The 22,137-nt window shown below is 44.5% G+C and overlaps 1 protein-coding gene across 7 annotated transcripts in view; it reads right to left on the bottom strand.

The window, feature by feature from the left end:
- Nucleotides 1-22,137, bottom strand: part of CEP170 (centrosomal protein 170) — a 556,616-nt gene that overhangs the window by 389,260 nt on the left and 145,219 nt on the right. For all 7 annotated transcript variants that reach the window (XM_069234469.1, XM_069234471.1, XM_069234466.1 and 4 more), the window contains exon 3: nucleotides 19,880-19,969. In XM_069234469.1, the coding sequence (XP_069090570.1) occupies nucleotides 19,880-19,969 (90 nt within the window). The remainder of the gene's footprint in view (nucleotides 1-19,879; nucleotides 19,970-22,137) is intronic.

Here is a 22,137-nt window from a genome sequence, read left to right as displayed (position 1 = left end):
CTGAAGCAGATGGACCCACCGGAGTCACAGGCCGAAATCCCGACGTCGACGGGATGGAAATCCCCGGGGCCAATCCTTCTGAAGCCACCGGAGCGGCCACCGGCGCCGACACTGGCGCCGAGCCCACGTTCCCAAACGGGAGAAAGGGCATAAAGGGTGCCGGCCGAAGAGGCGCAGGATCACCCAAAGAAAAGGCCAAAGGCCCAGCCGGAGCACCCCCTGGAGCCATCTGTTGGAAGATGGCATACATCGCATTCAAGAATGCGGAACTATCGGCTCCAGGGGTGGGAAAAGCCGGATACTGGGGTGCCTGTCTCGGAGGCGACCCCGACTCCGGCCTCGGCGTCTGCGCCGGAGAAAACACTTGAGGCTCCAATACCTCAATCACCGACGCCTGTCCAGGCGAAGTTGGTGACGCCGGAGAGGGCAACGGCGTCGAAGGATGCGGCGTCACCGTGGGGCTGACCTCCCATGTCTTTCGGCGCCGATCCGGAGACCTGGAACGAGCCTCCCTTGAATGACGCCGAGATTCTCTACGGCGCCGGGAGTCTCGATGACGCCGATGTTTTGGAGAAGACTTCTTGTGATGCTTCTCCTTTGACTTGGCCATAAACAGCTTCGCCTCACGTTCTTTAAGGGCCTTCGGATTCATGTGCTGACATGAATCACAAGTCGAGACGTCGTGGTCGGAGCTCAAACACCAAAGGCAATCGGAATGAGGATCCGTCACCGACATCTTGCCTCCACACTCACGACAAGGCTTAAATCCAGACTTTCTCTGCGACATTATTTCCACGGAGAAAGAGTACGCAGCAAGATACACACTGTAACCGCAAGAGTAACAGTTGCTCCCTCGAAGATAACCGTTTCGAATGCACGGAAAAAAGGGAACTGACGTCCGCACGTCGTCGAGGACCTCTTATTGCCTGTATGACGTCAGACGGCGTCGCGTGCGAGACAGTGACGTCCTCGTCGACGTGCAGAGACTAGTAAGAAGATTTCCGTAGAATGCTGGCGCCATGGGAGTATTCATGAGGTGAGGAATCCACAGGTAGTTGTATCCATCAGAAGTTTCCTTTATGGACAACACTTGAATCTCTCCCACTATCTTTGCAGAGGTCAAAGCCAGGAGAAGAGCAGTCTTCCATGAGACAAATTTCAAATGTGCCTTATGTATTGGCATAAAAAAAGTAGTATCAACTGACTGAGGACAGTATCAAGTTTCTAAGGAACCAGAGGATGTGGAAGAGGTGGGAATGCTCTAAAAATCCCTCTCATAAACTGCTTTATTATTCACTAGGAGAACAGAGTAGATGCCTATAAGGAAATCCCTCTTTTTCCATGTCCAACACCACATGATTGGACTGATGGGGCTGTTTTTCGACTTATAGTGTCCCGCTACCTGCTAAACAGACCTCAGTGACAACGTTCTAACCCATTACAAAGTGTATTTCGAATTAGCTACACCCAGTTGGCAGAGACTGACTTACAGGTCCCTAGTATATGGTACCCAGGATATGTAAGGCAGAGTGTCCACCCAAGGCTGCAGCACTGATCGTGCCATCCTGTGTGTAACAAAGTACAAAACTGTTTTCAACTTGCCACTCAGACTGGAAGGGCAGTGCTAACACTGCTAGTTCAAGTAGTATGTACAACTCCCAGGCTTAGGTACAGCGATTACCTGCTACAGGGTGAGGTGTTACACAACCTCCCTCATTCTGAAGAAGAAGCCACTCAGGGTGTTAGCCCAAAGAGAGAGGTGCAAAGGAAAATCCACCTTTAGTGGGCAAATGGCAATCACACACCCAGGGGAGGGGGTGAGGGGGGACTAAATGCCACACACAGTCGGAAAATCATCAACACAGTAGCATGGGATCTGGTAGCCCATTGGCTAGTGACTGCATCATCCCCACAGGGCACTTCCAAGGAACAAATATGGCACCCTGGCACTCTGAACCTCAGATCACAGCGGAATGTTAAAAAAGGACTGAATAGAATGACTGCCCTGCTGACCCCTGGACTTGGCAAAGAGAGGCTGCACTGCACCTGCTGAACTTCGGGCTCACGAAGAGAGGAATGTGCCTGTGGCACCTGGCTTTAGGAAAAGGTGCACCCAAGCCCCAGACCAAAGAAGTGACTCCAAGGGTCATTCGGCTGATCCCCTGGAATTAACACAAGGGCCATCAAAGCTTGAGAGGCCAAACTGGCAAGTCTGTAGTCACTTCTGAAGAATCATTCAATTCAGTTCAATTTATTTTATTATCATGATTTGGAACTCCAAAGAGATCCACATGTATAATGATACAAAACAATAAAATATATAATAAATTAATACATTTCCTAAAAGAAAAAAAAGTAAAACGCCATACCACCAATTCTTTCCAAAATACTTCACACATTATGAGAACTTTCTATAAATAACTATATTTAATCCTGAGATTAAATGGATGTACCCTCCTACTACAAACTCAAATACTAAAAATCCCCGCTCAGCGAGATTAAGGGTCAAGTCCCTCCCTCCCGTCTTCTGGTAAATCTCTCTTTATAAACAGGACAACATAAAATCTTATGGGTGGTTGAGAGATCCCTCCTCCCTCAAAGCCCCAGAAAAAATATTAAAAAGTCCCTACAATCCCTATTGTATTTGATTTCACACAAAGGCCCGAAGGCGATCTGATCACAAGAAATCAATATAACTGTAGGAAAGTTTGAAAAAAAATGTAAAAGTCCTAAAGCAAAATCTTTCGTTAGGGGGCTTATAGCATAAATCTAAAGCCTCTCCATGGGTTGTAATATTTAACAGCAGGTAGAGGGGTTTCAAATATAATTTCCTCTGAGCGGCTAAAACTGGGCCATCAAAAAAAATATGCTTAAGATTCTGTACCCCACCTTGACACAAGTCACAAGGGTTAGTAGCACCGTCCCATTTTGAGATTAAATCCCTAAGAGGCACTCTATTGAGTCTAAGCAGTATTAAAAATCACCTCACACTGTGTGGGAGATTCTAAGTCATGTAAGGTTGAACCACTTTCGGAGACACAGACTTCATTAAATTCTCGAGGCCTCTTTTAGGGAGGCATGACTCAAGATCCATTTAAAGCCTTTGGACCATGACACCTCCTTCAAGATTTTTTTTAGAATTATAAGGGGAGTCGAGGTAATGAGGTCCGGGTCAAGCTCAAGAAGCTGGATAGCATGAGTAGAATTTCTAAAAAAAAACTGGATTTTCCTCTCAAATTATTTAAGATTTCTTTAAAAGCCAGGTTTCTCAGTGTAGATTCCTCACTGTGGATGAGGCAATGTACCCTCCGGATCACTGCCGCAAGGCCCAGCACAAAAATACTCTTAATGCCAAATTCAAGCTTAAGAGCTGCCCCCAGAGGCTGAATTATTACAGAAAGCCAAGCGTCTTAGAATCCGGCCTTCTGTCTTATCACAGAAGTCCCACTTATCTATATCTATGCATTGTATCGCATACAGAAGGGTAGCTGGAATCTTGACCCGATAGACACACAATAGACGTGAAAAATGGCGTTTACCGTTTGCATTCAAAAAAGCCACTAAGCCTTGAGCAGGTGAGAGAGCCTTACTATTATTATTGGGAATGTGATCTTGATAATTTATCGTGGCCGAAAAGATTTTCCCCAGAAGCCGGTATGCATCTACCCGTTCCAGCTTATGTTGCCCCAGGAACCGGGCGGAACAACTTTTTCTTCTGTTTTTTTCCCTGTAAAGCATACCATCTGGGGCTTAGATGTATTAATTCTCAAGTGGTGCTTCACAGAGTAAGAATTTAGAGCGGCCAGACTTTGATTTCGGGGTAAGATCAAAAACAACTATATCATCCGCATATAATAGGCAGGCGATGGGTCGGTCACCCACCACAGGTGCATAACCATTCGCACTCCTAAGGATTTTGGGGAGGTCAATAAATGTATAGGGCGAATAGCATTGGAGCCAATAAGCAGCACTGCTTCATGCCATTTTTGGTAGAAAATTTGAAGACAAGCCCTTCTCTCCACCCATAAGGATTTTACACCAAGTCAAAGAATGCAGGGCTAACACCAATCGTAACTGGCAAGGCGGAACCCCAAGCTCATGAAGTTTCCACCACAAGATCTTCCTGTCCATCCAATCAAATGCGGTAAAGTAATCGATAAAAGCAGCATAGACCACTACCCCCCCCAATCTGGACATATTTATCAATTATTGTTTGCATTATTAAGATGTTACCTAGGGTATTATGAGCCTTTCTAAAGCCTGCCTGTTCTACCAGATGAATGTCATTTTCCTCCAACCACTCAGTTAATTGTGTTAAAATATTTTTTTGCAAATATTTTGCCCGTTGCATCTAACAAGGCAATCTGACAATAGTTTAAAAGTACTGTTCTATCTCCCTTTTTATATTCTGGGGTATGATACTACCCATCCAAGAGTCCTGGATACTACCTTGAGAGTAGCAGGCACAAAATACTGGGTGGAGAAGTCTTGCCCAAAGCAAAGACCCTCTTCTAATTAATGTCATCGGGACCTTGGCTCCTGATGAGCGCACTGAATTTATAATCCCCTATAGCTCAGACACAGAGGGTGAGCCCGTATTGACCACTTTTCTATCCCAGTTTGATGCCGTCACCATTTTCCCAGGGTCCAAGACCCGATTTTCAGCATAAAGGGTCCGAATATACAGCCTCCAGTCATCCCCTGCTATCGGGTGGGCAAAAGGAGTTTTGCAATTTCCGCACCCCTCAGAAATAATAGCCCAAAAATAGCTAGAGTTTCTTGTTGCACATGCTTCCCTCCGTGTGATCCACCTATGGTCCGCTTCTTTTCTTCAGAAGGCCAGTTTCACTTGCAATCTTCTTCTCATAAGGCGTGATATTTTCTTACTCCTTTCCATAGACTTCCACTCTAGCTGTCGCCTTACTAATTTATTAATTTCTCTATTCAAGTTCACAATGGGTAACTGAGCTTTTTTTGTGAAGTAATGCTGCACTCAGGCTGGTTACACGCAATAATGTGTCTCAAAATATTTTCCTAAACCTCTGTATTTCCCACAATATTTTCAAACAGTGGTTTCAACAATATTATCTTAGCTGTAGACCAATACATTCTCCTTTTTTCCCCATTAATGCTACAGTTTACGCCTTTTATGGACCAAGGATCTACCGCAACTAGCTGAATTTTTGAGGTGCGTTTTAGAATCATATGACCACTGTACGTGGTATCAATAATTACCTTGTCCTCGACTATTTAAGCATTGTTATATGAAGTGCAAATATAGTTTATAATAGAACTACTCATAGGGGACTTATGAGTATAAGCTGCCGGTGAATCTGAGCAGGAACGCCCATTTAATATAATACAGCTAAAGGACCTCAGACCTTTCAATAAAATGTGTCCCTTTTTATCTGTCCTGATTCCAGGGGGAATAAGATGGGCGGGATATTCAACACCTTATCCCTTTCTGGGTCACAATAGATATGAAGCGAGGAATTCAAAATTTTGCAATTTAGATCCCCCAATATAATTAACTCAGAGAAATTTCTTAAGGCAAAGGTTAAGCATGTGTTGAAAAATAATATTGGATTCCTTTTCGGGAGGAATATATGCATTTACGATAATCAAAGGGAATTTCCTAATCTTCTCCCCACATTCATGAACTTGCACTATTTAAAAAAGGTTTGTAGTTGCAGGAAAACTAACACATTCCCAATTGTATCTATCGCTTAAAAGCACAGCTATACCCCCTTTTGCATGCCCTTTTCTGTGGGCTGGGCTTTTTTGCTAAGGACCATGTAACCAAGGCATGAAAAATCATTTAAACACCAGGTCACTTGAATGCATATCAAATCAACCTTCAATGAACAAATTACATTTAATTTTCCTAGGTGTTTCCCTAATCCTGCGGCATTCCAAGAGACCAATGAGAGGTCAGAGGTAGTAATTTGACTGAGTCAACTTACCCTTCGCCTGAGTCCTATTCAAAGTCCCCGCCAACCAATTCCAATTTTCATGTTTGGGACTGGTAACCTGTTGGGGGGGAACCTTCCATAACCTTCACTACCCTTGCACCCTGGAATAAAGAAACTTGCACAATGTCGCCAGAGGATGATGGACATTTCCCCCCCCAGTTCAAATTACTTTTCGAGGAACCTAAATCATAAAAAGAATACTGCCCACCATAATGCATTAAGTTATCCCAAACTAGCAAAACATCTATACCTCTACGTTGTAGTTGAGCACAGTTGACCAAGATTAATTTCATAACAGTTTTAGAGGTAAACCAAGCTTTTGCCTTGCACCCACCTATACTGTGATCAAAAAAGACCCACACAATATCGCTACTCTCAATTAATTTGAGTTCCTCTATTTCCAACAAACAACTCAGTAAAAAGGATCGATTTAGGCTTATATGAGTATCAAATATAGTCAAAAACTCTAGGCTAGCCGGTAACTCCACGTGCCTATTAAGTCATTATCCCTTCTGGATATTTCTCCAACATTCTGAATGTCCGATACTGAGCTGGAGATAGGAGCTCTTAATGAGGCGTTACATGGCAAAATTGCATAATTTGTGTCAAACACGCCATATGGCATCACCAGGTAATCAATCTGTAGGTGATCTTGCAACAAATCCATATCTGGCACGAGCTGTGTAAAAGGAAACACCTCTGCAGCCCCATTCTTAAAAGTACTCCATTGTAGGGACCTGATCCTGAACATCCGTAGATCCCACGTACTCCCTCTCCTCAAACTTAACCTTCCTCACCATCTTTTTAGTGATTCGCCAGTTCCATTTTTAACGCTTTTTTTCCTCTTATCTTGATCGTTTTACTGGCCTTTTTGATCTCATTTCCATTCAATTCGGTCGGCTTTGAGGAAGAGTGATCTTTAGGAAGAACAATTGGGAATGGAGCGCCCAAGGATTTAGGGTGAATTCCCTTTGTCGAGCACCTTGGACCACCAGAGGAGTATTACTCACTGAACTTGAGCTGGAAAAAAGGTTGTCCAGAGAATACACCATACTCTCTTGGAAAGCAGGATTCAATAGCATGGGAACTGCTTTATCCAGCTGTGATTTTACCGCCTGGGTTCCTTTATCAGAATGGGTGGGCATATCACCTATGTTCGTCGAATCTCCAACAGTCCAGGAATGCAGACATGTACCATTTATGTTTAGTCCCAATATTTGACATACATCCTTTACAGTCGCCTTAGCCAACTCGTCATAAGTTTTGTTTTGCTAATAAAACCTTCAGTATAGATACTAGGATGTTTTGGGTGTGATCAGAGTTTTTTTTAATAGATTTTTCAAGGAGTTCCAATATCGACTAAATAATTCTTTCAAGCCACTTAAAGGATTCAGAAAGGACTATATGTTGATCCGGCGGACAATTAGGAAAGTTCCCAGTGCAAATAAGGTCCGGAGTTTCTGAAGTCCTTAAATCCGAGAGGAAGTGGTCCGATGGGGAGCTAATAAAAAGTTTTAGCATGGGTGAGCAAGAATTAGATTGAACTACTATGGGTGTCGATGGAAAGGAGGAAAGGAACAATTCTAGAGCCGGGCAACTCAATATCGGGGAGGGTAAATTCTCAGATTACAGCTTGGTGGGCCCCACTAATGAAATCCATAAAAGGAATTAGTTCCTTCCCCACATCAGAACCTTGAGAGATATTATTGTTGGTACCAAGATGATTTCCTCCCTTATCAACTGATGTCTCATGTGGGTCCTTTTGGACAAACGGGAGGATAGAATTCAACCTTTTTACATTCAAATGATGAATACCCTTATTTCTTAAGGGATTTGATTTAGTTTTTTTACAAGCCCGGCTGAGGAAAGACCTGCTCCTTCTCATGCGTTTAGAAGTCATTTTTATTAAATTCTGGTCCTTTACTCCTTTTTATTCTGCATTGCTCCTTAGTCCACTCTCAAAGAAGACCAATAATTGCTTTCAAAAATTAAATTTTTGGGAGCTCACAGAGACCTAGTACAGCACTCAATGCAGCTTTTCCTGCTGCGCCCTGCTGGTGCACTCTAGAGTACAATTGTCCCCTGGACCTCCAAGAGTCACAGTCTTTGGGCCTCAAGTCTACCGCTCTACTGCAACGCAAACTGACTGAAGCTCAACAGAGCAGGGCCACGTGGAGAGGAGTAGAAAAATAGGTAATAAGCCAGGGAACAAGACCAGAAACAACAACAAACCACAGTGCCTCAATGCCTGCGATACAGTCTCCCCTCAGCACCCAGCTTACCCGGCTCTCTTCTGGCCACTGCACGCCACGGTCCTCCTGACCTGTAGCCTCTGCGCGAGCCGGTTCTTTACTCCGTCCTGAGTGCTGCTCGGATGTTTCCCCCGTGGGTGCGCAATGGGAGTCTCTGCCGCTTTCCCTCATTGCCGGTGACTATGTAGCTGCCTCTAGTATGAACGGCAGCCTTGTGGAACGGCCCTGCTACTTTCCGGTCCTGAGCATCACTGCTCCATGGGCCCGATGATCTCTCCCCTGTTAGCGGTAGCTTCCTCGGTCTGGCTGACTTAATCTGCCCAATTCGTCCCACCGGACCCCAGCCTTAGGGAGAGGAGCACGCTCGGTCATACTACCTCGTTCGATTACGAGGCTCTGCCTCCGCCTCTCCCGCCGGGAACAGACAGGAGCCTCAGCCCTGTTCCCTTGGTGCTGGCTTCGCGGGCTGCCCACTTCAGTCGGCCCGTTTCCCCCTGGCAGGTCGTGGGGAGAGCCACCTGTCGCACTGCCTGCCTCGCTCAACAGCGAGACTCCAACTCTCCAGCCTCTCTGCGGCGTCTCGCGTCAAATGTTCACTGCGTCAAATGACTGTGGGGTTGTATTAGATGGTACTGCTCGCTTTACTGTGCCTTACTTCCAGAGCCAGTGACGCGCAGCTGCAGTGACTTATGCCAGCGCAAACAATCATCGCTGACTGCTGCTGGCGCCACAAGAAACCAGTCGTCGAAGGCCAAAAGTTTGCATCAGTCTGTTACACCCGGGAATTTAGTCCGCATCTAGACTCAGTCACCCAAGAGAGACCCCAACCTCCACTAAAGGATATCACTGGACCCGCTGTGGATGGAGGCCGGTAGCCCAGCAGCAGCTGTCCTACTGTCTCAAAGAGGACTTTGAGGGTCACTTTCTGAGGTCAAAGTCACCCTACCTGACCCAGTGGACGGAGGAGGAACAACTATTAAAGTGGCTCAAAGAGGACTTTGAGGGACTCCACTTTCTGAAGCCAAAGTCACCCCACCTGACTCAGTGGACAGAGGAGCAACCAAAAGACATCCCCATCGACCACATAGCATCCAGAGCTTCCTTCAGCATCCTCCATTTCTTGCATGCGCTGTATCAGGACCACTCCATTAAAATCTATAGCGGTTGTGCTGTAAATTTAAGACCTGAACTGGAGAACGATTTGGTGGCCAGGTAACTGTCCCGATACTCCTTAGTGGCCCCATGACCTTCTCCCTGTTGGATTTGGGCACCTCAGTCAGGCCATAGTAGCCAAAAACAGCTCTTGCAAACTTTTCAAAAGTTTACAAACTTTACAGTTACCAATACTTGCTTTTGGTTAAACTAAGATATAGGTCTTCTTTAAACTCTGTATCTCTGGAATCCTGTGGTAGATATTGTTCATTTTGGACTCTAAACATTTATAAAAATATAACCTATTTTTTTTAATTGGTGTCTGATTTCTTTTGTGTTGTGTGACTTTCTTATTTTCTTGTTTGGTACTCTTAAATGCTTTACTCTAGTTCCTTTATTTAAGTCTTGCTGCTTGGAGCCATAGCTACCCAGGGTTGAGCATGAGGTTTTACAAAAGAACCTGCTGGCCCAAAGACAGTTTTTGCAGAGTAAGGCAGCACAACCAAAACAAATAATACACCCAAATCCTCACAATGATCTTAGCTCAGTTCTCTTGAATCTTGCAACTGTAGCCATTTCGAACGTGACCGAAGATTATTTAAATCAAGTTTTGGCCAGATTCAACAAATACCGGACAATTTGAGACAGTTTTATTCAGAATGGATGGTGGCCCTTATCCTGCTTTAGACACAGAAATGCCTTCACTTGGAGTTGTAGGTCTTTGTAGTTTCTTGATTTTTAGACTGTGCCAGAATATTTCTACAGATTTGTGGTAGATCCAAATGGCCAAACTCTTTGTGGTCAGGTACCATGATGTCAAGTTCAGGGACTTGAGATCGTGGTGCAGAATCTCTCTATGGTGTCTGAAGAGGATCTCGGATGCACTTTCAGAAGAATGGCTGGATGTGCTGGTAACATGAAGGAGATGCTGTACCATTATTGGCGCAGCAACGCAGAAGCAATGAGGATAAGACTACAAGGATCCATCTTCCCCTCCCTCAACACCCTGGGGATGAGGGGAAACAGAGGAAAAGCAAGTAAAGACTCTGGACCAACTTAACAAAAAGACATTGCCCATCAACTCTGGATGCCAATATCGGTTTCAAAGCACTGGCATTTGCTTTTGTCTGGAGTGGCAAAGAGATCCCTCATTGTTCAACCCATCATTTGAATTTCTGATCCACTTAGTTCTGGTGGAGTTCCCACTCATGACAATCCAAAAGCTGGAGAGTGAGAGCATCTGCCTGATCGTTCTAGCAGCCTGGCAGGTGTCCTACAGCGATGTCACTCACTTGAGAAATGGCTACATTCCACAGCAGGTGAGCTTCTACTGGGTGGAGTCTGGATCACGTTACTCCTTGTTTGGCTATGTAGAATGTAGATGCCGTGTTGTTCATTCTATGATTGGCTGACCTCCTAATCTGGGAAAGAATGCTTGTAAAGCTACACGTATGTCTTAGGGTTTTGATACATTGATGTAAAGCATTCTCTCTTCTTCTGGCCAGATACCTCTCACTGGTAGATCTTGCAGATGAGCTTCCCATCCGTCCATGGATGTATCCACAGTGAGTATCATCCTTTCTGTTATAAGCAACAAAGAAAGCCCTGAATTTAGATTTGCTGGGAGCCTCCACCACAGCAATGCCTGCTTCAGTCACCTTGTGACATTGACCATATCTCTCCATGAGCCTTCGGCCTATCTGCATTGCAAGACCAGTTCTCGCTGGACAAGTGTGATGCAGAGCCCACAAAATGGAACAACATCTATACTTGATGCGATCCGACCCAGGAGGGATTTTATTGTCTCACTGAGAATGACAGTTTCATAGAAAGACTCTTTGCTACAGTTTGAACTTGCTCACGCTTTCTGCTGATGGAAAAACCTTTCCCAACTGCATGTGGGCTAATGCACTCAAAAACTGGATTTTTGTCTGAGGTTCAAAATACCAGAAGGAAGAGGGAGAGAAGGGCAGACATTCAAGCTCTCTTCGGATTATCATTTGTGCATGATCGAGAGGAACTTGTCTTTCTTCTTGAAGATCTCCCACAAGACGACCTCTGATAATGGTTGGAGGAGTATCCTTGAGCGTATTTTGATGGTCTTTGGGGACAGGATGTATGACCATAACCTGTATTTTAATTGAATCCTCCTCTGAAACTTTGTGATCATCGAGAGCCACAAAAATTAGTCAATGTAAAACTACAGTACTGTAAAAGTCTTAAAGGTTTGGCATTATCAATGTCAGTTTCAATAACTCGGAAAGCCTCATCAATATGGTTACCAAAAAGAGTAAGGTCATCAAAAGGCATGTCCAGAATCTTGGATAGTATCTCAGGACAAATGACTGAACTATAGCCAGCCTTGTCTTTTTAATACAGTTCCTTGTGCAACCTGACAAAAGCCTGTGTTTGAGGCATCCTTTACTGCGTCAATAACCTTCCTGAAAAATCCCAAAATTGCCAGAGCATTGGTTGTCTTAATAGACGCTGCTGACATAGACAAAATTCTTCAGCCCAAGTTATCAATACATCTACTATCCTCGTCTGGCCGACCAGAGGATGGTGTGACTCAGTTCTTGGTTCTTCTCTGAGCTGATGAGGAGATTACTGAATCCGGTTAGTGTGCCCAGTTAGGCAAGCTGGAGACCAATCCATGGCTTTATACTTTGCCTCCAGATGCAGTATCACTGCTGGAACTGTAGTTGGTGTTTGCATTACCTTGAGGCCTTCCAACCAAACAAAATCCAAAATTGGTATTAATTTTATCGACTTTCATGGCCGCTATTTGAAGTTGTAATGGAAACATTGCTGGTCAACAGACACCTTTGGTAGAATTAATTTCTTGGCAGATCTTTCCATTAATTAATGAAATGAAATCTAGAAATATCTTCTGCTGAATCCTGTGGATTAGGCATATCATCAACTGCCTTGGGATAACGACGTAAGGACATCTTGTCCTACATCATTTCGTGGAAGTTCACCCTCCTTTTCAAATATATCACAACATATTGAGTTATTGGAATCATCCAAGTCTTCAGAAGTTGGTGGGACTAGTGGTCTATGAACAGGTCGGAGGTTACTTCTGTGGTGGTGGAGGAAGAGGCAGTTGTAATGGTTGCTGAGGTAGCATAGCTGAGAAAGGAGCAGGTGGATGAGGTGGTAGAATGGGTCCAGTAGGTAACACAAATTGAGGGTTATTAACCGGATGTTGCAGTATGAGCTTTTAGAAACTGTCGAACATCGGCTGCAACATTGACAAAAAGGCAACAGACTATGGCACTTGGACTATTTCAGGATTTCTTTAATGTCTAGGTGGCATGTAAGAATGAAAAGCTTGGGGAATATAATCCTGCTGGTAATCCTATCCGGAGTAGGATCAATTCTTATCCATTGTGTCGCCAAAATCTGGGACATATCTTAAATTCAATTGTGCTGGAATGTCACTAGCATCCTCTTTCTTTTACTGTAGAATTTGAGCTGGTAGTAAAGTTATGTTACACAGATTTTAGAGTGCACTATCATGCAGGAGGATATCATGGCAATGGGTAGGTGGGAGTCTAGCCACACAGTCCTAGTGGGATTAATCGAAAAGCCAGATCTTCACCTTCCTCCTGCATTCAAGAAGTGAGGAAGAGGGTCTTACTTGTAGTGACATGTCGTTCCACACTTAACAAGTGATGAAGGCGTATGCTGGAACGCCGAATCTGGTTTTCCTTATGCATGGGATTTGAGGAAGTATCTGTCCTAACAAGAGGAGGTGTCTAGGACAGTGGTTCCCAACCTGGGGTCCCAGGACTCCTGGGGCTCCGCGAAGCCTCCTCAGGGGGCCGCAGCTGCTTAGAAAATAAAATAATATTAATAGATTAGGTCCCCAGCTTTCAGTAATGACCCAGTGGGGGGTCCCCAGATTCTGATAATGATTTAGTGGGGGTCCCCGGGTTAGCCTGAATCTGTTTGCACAGCAAGCACAGAATCCACGTCGGAGCATACCCTTCCCACTTACGGCAACAAATGCAAAAAGAACAGATGATGGATGCGAGAGCATCATGGGAGGCTGAGAGTGACTCTGGTTGCTGAGTCTGAATAGTCTGCAGCCTTTTGGCTAGTTGCCTTCTGGGAATTTTTTTGTTGCTCCACGTATAGTAGGAGCTCCCGATGTCTGGCTTGCTTGTGACCAGGGCAAATGTGAGGGTTTTCTGGGTGTCGAGTTAGAGCCTCAGCATCTTCAGAGTATGGATGCATGAGGCAGTGGCATAATGACTTGGGAGGTATACTGAGTTTGTTGTTCACGATAATTCCATGGTTCTTGGCACAGGTGGTGGGGGTAGGTGTTAGTCCTAGCTCTGTTGGCCACCAGGAGAAGTGCCTTGGTGATGTTCTCGACCCAAAGATCATGATTTTGTCAGTGTTCAGCTTTAGACAGCTGGTCATCATCTAGTGGGCCATTTCAGTCATTGAACTTGATACGGGTACTTGGCGTCTTGTCTGTGAGGGAGAAAATGAGTTGTCTTTTGTTGGCGCAGGAGAGAACACCAATGTCATGAGAGCGGATAATGATGGCTAAAGCGATTATGTATGAGGTGAAGAGGGTCGGGCTCAGGGAGAATAGCGCAGAACTCTCCCAATGAGGTTGCCAGTCTCTAAGGTGTGTGATGCCCGGCTGACTGATTGGGTTTTTCCAGTCACAGAAGAAGCAGACTCCTCGAACTGCATGTCCTTGGGTTCAGATGTCATGTAGGCGTTAGATGAAGATGGGGTGGGAGACTGTGTCAAATGCTGAAGAGAAGACTAAGAGGATGAGGGCTACTTTGTCTTCTCTGTCCAGAGTCATGCAGAAGTGATCCGTGGTGGCAATGATGGCAGTTTCCGCAATGTGGCTGGGCCTGAAGCCAGACTGAGTGGTGTCAAGGAGTTGGTGATCATTGAGGTGTTTGGTGAGATGTCTGTTGATGTTTTTCTCTAAGACCTTGGTTGGGAATGGTAGCAGGATAATCAGTCTGTAGTTGCCACACAGAGAAGAGACTTTTGAGGGTTTCCACAGGATGGGACGACAGTTGTGTTTTTCCAAGAATCTGGAAAGGTCTCAGAAGAGGTGGAGGCATTCAGAATGAGTGTCACCATGACACTGATGGGTTTTAGTCTTCTGGAATCGTCGCGGTGGGGACAGGAGGTCTGAAGAGTCCCCAGGCAGATGGACTGCACTGTGGTGGTTTTTTCTTCTGGGGTGATGACTGGCTATGTAGTTATAATAGGTTCTTTGGACAAGATCAGGACATGCTAGCCATGGTCTGTCAAGTCTGGTTATGGACTGACTTTGCTGTAAATGCTGGTGATCATGATGCTGAAGAATTGAAAGATTGTTGAAGATGTCCTTTGAGGGGGTGATCAAGCTGGAGGTGGGAGATGGGTCCCAATAAACCAATTGTCGACCATACTGCAGATGACGTTATTGTTGTCATTAATGGTTTCATCATCGAAGGAAAGGTTGTCTTCAACGATACTACTCATGTCAACTGAATCTTCTTCAGTGAGTTTACCAACAATGGAGTCGTCATCAAACTGGAAACTATTCAAAGTGTAGATGGCAACACAGGAAACACATGGTCGCTGTTCAATGGCCTCATCATTGATGGTCTTGATGTCAGAGATCGCGCCATCAGCGACAGTGTTGTCTTGAAGAATGGTGTAATTGATGGCCACATCATTGAGAAGGTCTCCATGGTTGATGACTGGGTTTTTAAAGATTTTTTCATCTTGATCTCTGGTTGGTCCTTCATGGACTGAGATTTGCGCTCTAGTGTATGTGCAGACAATGAGTCTTTAGTGGAATGCTTTCATGATCCATGCTTAGTATCTGAGAAGGTAGTTGCAAGTGCTGTACCAAACAAGTCAAGTTTAGGAAACTATATAAGTCTATTCTGAGCTGCCTTCGTGGAAGTGCTTGGAGAGGCCCTCTTTTCAAAATCTTCCCCAGAAGAAGGGGCTTCTTCCTAGAAGGAGAGAAATTCTCTTTACCCATTAGTTATAATGCCAACCCTCCCTCTGTCCTTAAGAACCTTAGCTGTAAAAGTCTTACATATTTCACAGTATGATACTTTATGAGTTGGATAATGGCAATTATTACACAGAGAATGAGAACATTGGTGTAAACGTTCATGTGTCCACAAGATGAACAAGGTTTAAAGAGATTTCTTCGCTCTGTCAGCCATGGCGAAAGTTGATTATTAGGTCAAAAGATCTGTCTGGCCCCAAAAAATAACAAACTCTTCGCTAAAAACAACTTACAGTACTAGTGTGCTAAAAATCAATAGAGATGGTTCAAATCCAGGGTATTTCAATAACAGTAACAGTTCACTGAAAGGTTAGAGCAGAGTTCTGCCAAGGGACCCTTCATACACAACAAGCAGTAGAAATCTGAGCTATACAGGCCTCTAGAGGGAGTAGGAGAGCTTACGGTATCACCTCATTGGCTGAAGTTTGGATTCTTTCAAATGAGGTCGATGTGCTATTAAACAAAGAATGCCTTTCAGGCCTATGGCCATTTTAACACTGTATGCTGGTATTTTAATGTACCAAGGATTCCCAAACTGACGACTGGGAATGATTCAAGCATGTGAATATATTAAAGAATTCAGTGTTATAGAAAATGCTATCTTTTTAAAACAGGTTCCATGATCCCACATATAGGCAGGGATGTGCCAAATAAGAGTTTTACAGAAATCCTGCCAATGTTTCTGCAATGGCCGAAATGGCTGAGTGCCCAACTACCGCACCTAGGCTCAAACCTTTGCTCACCATTTGCAATCCTGAAGGGGGGAAAAGGAAGAAATGGAATTTAAGGACAGTTTATAAATGTCAGGAAGTATTCAGAGTTACCACGCCCAGAAAAAAAAAGTAAATGGATGCTTAATATTTAAAAAATCTGTTGTTTATCTGGATCAAGGGCACCCCCAATACCTAATAGAACATAACTAAATCAAATTAAATGTAACGTCTTTATTTTACCACGTTTTATCCGTTCAAAAGCATTTGTGGTAGTCTCTCATTTTGTTATCTAATTACTCCATCTGCTTAGATTTTGTTTGCTGAAATTTGACCTTTTATTTTCTTTTTCTGCAATTCACCATTGATGCAGGAAAGCCAAAGGAGGATCAGCGGAGGTGCAAATGAAAGAAGGATAAAGGTAGACCCCCTGCAGAATAGCAAAGTGATGCCACACCCCTTCAAAATGCGATGAGGGGTCCATGATCTTCCCATATCTCACAGATATTTGTTGGCCTTAGAAAAAATGGGGGCCGTTGATGGGTTGAGGGGCCCCTATGTGCCACAGGTGTTGCAGGGGCCTGCATTACACCCCTGAGCAACCATCTCTACACCAGGCTTCCTCCACACAATACTTCACTTCCTCTCCACGCACATCACCTGCTCCTATCAAAATACTACACAAACAACCTCAATTCACTATTTTGTCTTCACACACTGCAACTCCAAACTGTTAAAATGCATGTCTAATTTGCTTTTCACAGATTGCGTATTTATAAAGAGTAATAATTTATGGATTTTTTTTAATTAATTGTTTTACTTCATTAGTTATTTTCGATTTCGTTTTTATTTTTGTGTTTGCTAAAGGAGGAAGAGGAACAGGGGCTAAGGATATGGCAACAGCAGAACATTAGAACATTTCTGTCAAGGAAGCTGGCTTGACACCACAGAATAACTCTTGCTACCTCCTTCCTAATAATCGGTATTTACTAAAGCACAGTTAAAAAGGGGTGGCTCTAAACTGTGCTGACTATAGACTGGTATCACTGATCAACACCGAAGTAAAAAATTTTGCCACCATCCTTGCTAACCATCTAAAGAGGGTTCTGCCACAACTGATCCACCCAGACCAATGTGGATTCATGGCCAATCGCAGTACGCAACACTGTATCCGTCGCCTACATGTGGCCCTGGCCGAACGCCACAGAATACATAAAGACCTTGCCCTCCTACTCATAGATTTTGAGAAGGCCTTTGACTCAGTGGATTGGGGCTTTCTCCTCCTGGTGCTATGGCGGGCGGGACTGGGTCCACAATTCTGCCATCTAGTTCAGACACTATATGCCAACCCCACAGCATGAGTACAGGTAAATGGAACTCTATCCTCAGCGTTCGAAGTTCGACAGGGCACACGACAAGGATGTCCCTTGTCTCCCCTCCTGTTTGTCCTGGCCATTGAGCTCCTGGCCCAGATGATCAGAGCGGACCCGGTGTATTGTGGATGGAAATGGGGACACTCCCAAGAGGACAGGATAGCTCTATACGCCGATGACGTTGTGCTGTACATGAAGGACTCTAACATAACAGGCCCACGCAGCCTCTGTCTTCTACGACGCTATGAATGGGCATCAGGACTGAGGGTAAACCCCACTAAGTCAATACTGGTCCGGCTGGCGAGTTCACGTGATTGCTTTGACTGGCAGAACTCAATACTGTTACGCCGGCTCAGCGTCAAATATCTGGGAGTTTGGGTATCCACCCTACCCGAACTGGCATGGGCCAAAAACCTGACACCTCTATTGAACAACACCAAGTCTGATCTGCAGAGTTGGCAAACCCTACCACTAAATGTAATGGGCCGGGTAGCCCTTTTCAAAATGATGGTCCTGCCACGGCTCCTATATATCTTTCAGAACTTCCCCCTGCCGAATCCCCGCTAGTGGTTTAGAGCTCTCGAAAACGCTATGGGTCAATTTCTGTGGAAGGGCACCAGACACCGAGTAGCGTCACATCACTGTAAGAAAGGTACGTACGACAGAGGCCTGGGGGCCTCAGATCCCTACCTATACCATTTAGCCCCCCAACTGATAGTGATCCACGACTGGTTTAACAGGGGATGGGGAGACTGACGTATTGAGTGGAACTTGAAAACATGGGTTTCCCACGTCTCTTGGGAATACTGTATGGGGAGCCCCGCCACAAGGCGTGGGGGAGGTGACCAGAACAGTCTTTCTGGCATGGCGTGCAGCCTTGAGATACACTCAGTGGAACGCCACTATTACACACCAGAACCCATTATGGGCAGGAAAATGGCTTAGCGCAACAGCATCACTAGAGGGATTCGCGGACTGGGATCGGTTGGGCACCTCCTTGGTGGGCGACGTGTGGAAAGGGGAGACTATGAAATCCTTCCACGACATGCAAACAGACTTTCAATGAACTCAGACACAGTTCTTCAAATACCTCCAGCTCAGACAAGCCCTGAGGGTTCACCTACCATCCACCAGCCCTTTACCGGAATTTAACCCCCTTGAGGCAAAACTACTCATGGGCAATCTGATGGGGAAAGGTGTCTCCCAAATATACAAAATTTTAATCACTAACTCCCCAAAAAACCTGAACTCCACCAGAATAAAATGGGAGTCATGGGTGGGTGCCTTAGAGGACTCGGAGTGGAGGGAGGCCTTGATGGCGCCCAGGGAACTGGCAGTGTCGGCCTGACTCCGCACCATCCAATTTTACTACTTACACAAAGCCTATTTATCTAGACTGTACCGGGCGGGCTTACGCTCCCCAGCCCATTGTCCACGGTGTGGGGGAGGCCCTGCCGACTTCTTTCATATGGTATGGTCCTGTAAAGTGATACAGATATATTGGGGCCGGGTATTCCAGGAGATCGGGCCACCCTGGGGCAGGAGATTCAGAAATCTGCTAAACTGGCCCTACTGGGGGTAATGGAGGAGATGGGAGGTCCACGGGTGAAGCGAGCCATGGCTGCCATGGCCATGTTGGTAGCCAAAAGAGACATTGCCGCCACCTGGCTCTCTCCCGAGGGCCCATCAATCTGAAAGTGGCGAAGGGGCGTAGACTGGTGCGCCAACCGAGAGAAAGTGGTGTATGAATCTAGAGGCTGCCACCAGAAATTTGAGAAAATTTGGGGGGGATGGATGGTCGTATGATCATGAAATGGGGAAAAGATAACAACAGGAAAGTGGTATTGAAATTTATACTGAATGCTATGGTTGATCCACACTTGAATTCAAACTGTCTATCGGGGTGGTCTGTCGCTAAAAAGTATTGCCCTATAATTGTCCACTGCTGTGCTTACCTGCTTTACTTAAAGTTCTTTCCAATGCTTTATAAAACAAATAAAAATGTGTTTATCAAAAAAAAGGGATGGCTATGGAAAAGTAAAAATTATGAACAATAATAACCGATTACTCTCTAAAACAACTTCCTGACACTGAATAAGCTTAGATGCTGTACTGATCAACAAGACCATGATCTGCGGTAACAGACATCCCTCCCCAACCATACAACTGTTTGATTACCTAGATAATTTTATTATGTACTTCAATTTATTATGACTCGTGTACAATTATGTTTTGGAGGTTTGAAATGATTGTGTTTGACGTCACCAATAAACATTAACTAGAAACAAAAATAATACGTTAGAGCACTAAATGTAAGATTACAAGATGGGAACTAGCAAATACATTTTAAGTTGTAGGAGTACCTTACCCCATTCAAGCTGCCCAAGTCCTTCACTAAGTGTTCATCATTTGAGGTATCATAGTTGACAACGGCGTGTTGCTTATCCACACTTCGAGACTTTAATACATAGATAAAAAGTCTTGGTTAAAAAAAAAAAACAAAGTGCATGGATAGTGATTAAAAAACAGGTTTTAAACAACATACTAAGTGGTTCTATATCAACCGGCAGTCAGATTTCATGAGAGATAAATGTAGAAATCAAAAGTCCCTTGAGTGCAAGTAAACAATTTAAAGATTGATGACTTTCTGTTTCAACAGCTCTATTTATATTAGAAGGCCGCACACCCGGGGCAATTAAACTAGCAAACCTGGAACAGTTGTCATAGTTATGTTCCAAATGAATATAGAAATAAAAAATACACAGGGGAAATTGAGAGGGTTTGAAAGCAGTTGTCGCTGAAAGATGCATTACTCTTTACAACATAAGTTAAAATACTTTAAGTTCATTTGGTGGGAACATCGATCACTAACAACAAGCTGTATTAGGCGCATACTACAACATATGTCCAACACTATGTAATTTGTGTGTAAACCAAGAAAGATACCTGTTAACAAGAAATTCTGAGAAAAAAACCGACAACTGAAATAGACTGTTTCTAGAAACGAATGAGGGGGAATGAAGATCTAAGGGGTAGATGTACAAAACCTTTTAGCGGTCGCAAATAGTCCAATTTGCAGAATTAGGCTGTCTGCTACTGCTAAAAAGCATGATTGTATGTACGAAGGCCCTATTTGCGATTCAGTAACCTATTATCGAATAGCAAACAGGGTTTGCAAGTCAGTATTAGGAAGGGGCGTGTATAGGGCGTCCCTTCCTAATACCGAATCGTACTGTACTGGTATGTGTGAATGTTTTGAGACTTAAATACGGTTGCAAAGCATTCACATTTTTCTGCCTACTTCAAGTAGGTGGTAAACCACTCGCAAATGGGAAAGGGTCCCAAAGGCACCCCCATCCGCCAATGAGAACGGATGCAAAAATATTTTGTAAGAGCAGGCAGTGGTCCCACGGACCACTGCCCTACTCTTAAAAAATAAAAATAAAACCGTTAATTTTTACTTTTTAAACACTTCCTATTTTCCTTTAAAGAAAATGGACTGCATTAAAAAAAAGATTGTTTTATTTAAAAGCAGTCACAGGCATTGTGGTCTGCTCACCCCAGCAGGCCGCTTATTCCTGTAATTTTTGCCACTCATATTCATGAGGTAGGTCTATTTGCAACTCACTGGGAATCACAAAATGTGTCTGACAAAAAAAAAAACCCTGGTGTCTAGTGGTTTCTGCTCTCTTTGGGGCAGATTGGCCTAATAAAAACTAGGTTGATATGCCCCCAAGGGGGCAGAAATGGACTAAATACAATTTGCTCCCCATATATAAAAAAATAAAGTAAACATAAATATATCCCTGGTGTCTAGGGGTTTCTGCCTCCCCCCCACCTCCGGGGGGGCAGATCGGCCTAATTATAATAGAGGGGGCAGTAAAGGCCTAAAATTATGTTGCCCCCCCACCCCCACGGAGCAGCCCTTGCCCAAGGGGCTGCGCCCTTATGTATAAATATAAATAAAAAACAAAATCCCCTGGCGTGTAGTGGAGGGGGCAGATTGGCCTGAGAAAAATAGGCTGATCTGCCAAATGGCCTAAAAGTATATCTGCCCCCAAGGGAGCGACCGTTGGCTGAGGGGTCTCTCCCCACATATTAAAAAAAGAAACCAAAAACAATTATTCCTGGTGGCTAGCGGTTTCTGCCTAATTATAATAGGCCCTAGCTAGCTTCCCCAGAGGGCCCCTACTTGGATGTAATGGTTACCTCCTGGACACCCGAGCGGTGCTGCCCAAGACGTAACCATTTCGTCCGAGGCACCCGAAGGGTTAAAGCTGTTCAGCATTTGTGTACTATGCAGTGGTGGCTGGCTGCTGGCTTGGCACTGCACCCAACCCCGAGAGGTCCGACCTAATGAGGAAATTCCAAAGAGGTTACATTATTGACTATTGCTTAGCATGCGGGCAGGGGTGACCTCATTCACTACAGATTTGACAAAGTAGCGAAATAATGCTGGAACAAATATATATACGAATGCGGACAACCCCAACCACATGCTCCCCACTTGCCCTTTTGGTCATAGCCAGAGATGAAAGATTTGGTGAGGATTCACTATCTAAAGGTGTTGACTGATGTGGGGATGGAGTCAAAAGGAGATTAGTACAGGGACAAATTCCTATACAC

The sequence above is a fragment of the Pleurodeles waltl genome, chromosome 5 (assembly GCF_031143425.1).
Source record: "Pleurodeles waltl isolate 20211129_DDA chromosome 5, aPleWal1.hap1.20221129, whole genome shotgun sequence".
Taxonomy (NCBI): Eukaryota; Metazoa; Chordata; class Amphibia; order Caudata; family Salamandridae; genus Pleurodeles; species Pleurodeles waltl.
This window is presented reverse-complemented; position numbering and strand designations above follow the sequence as displayed.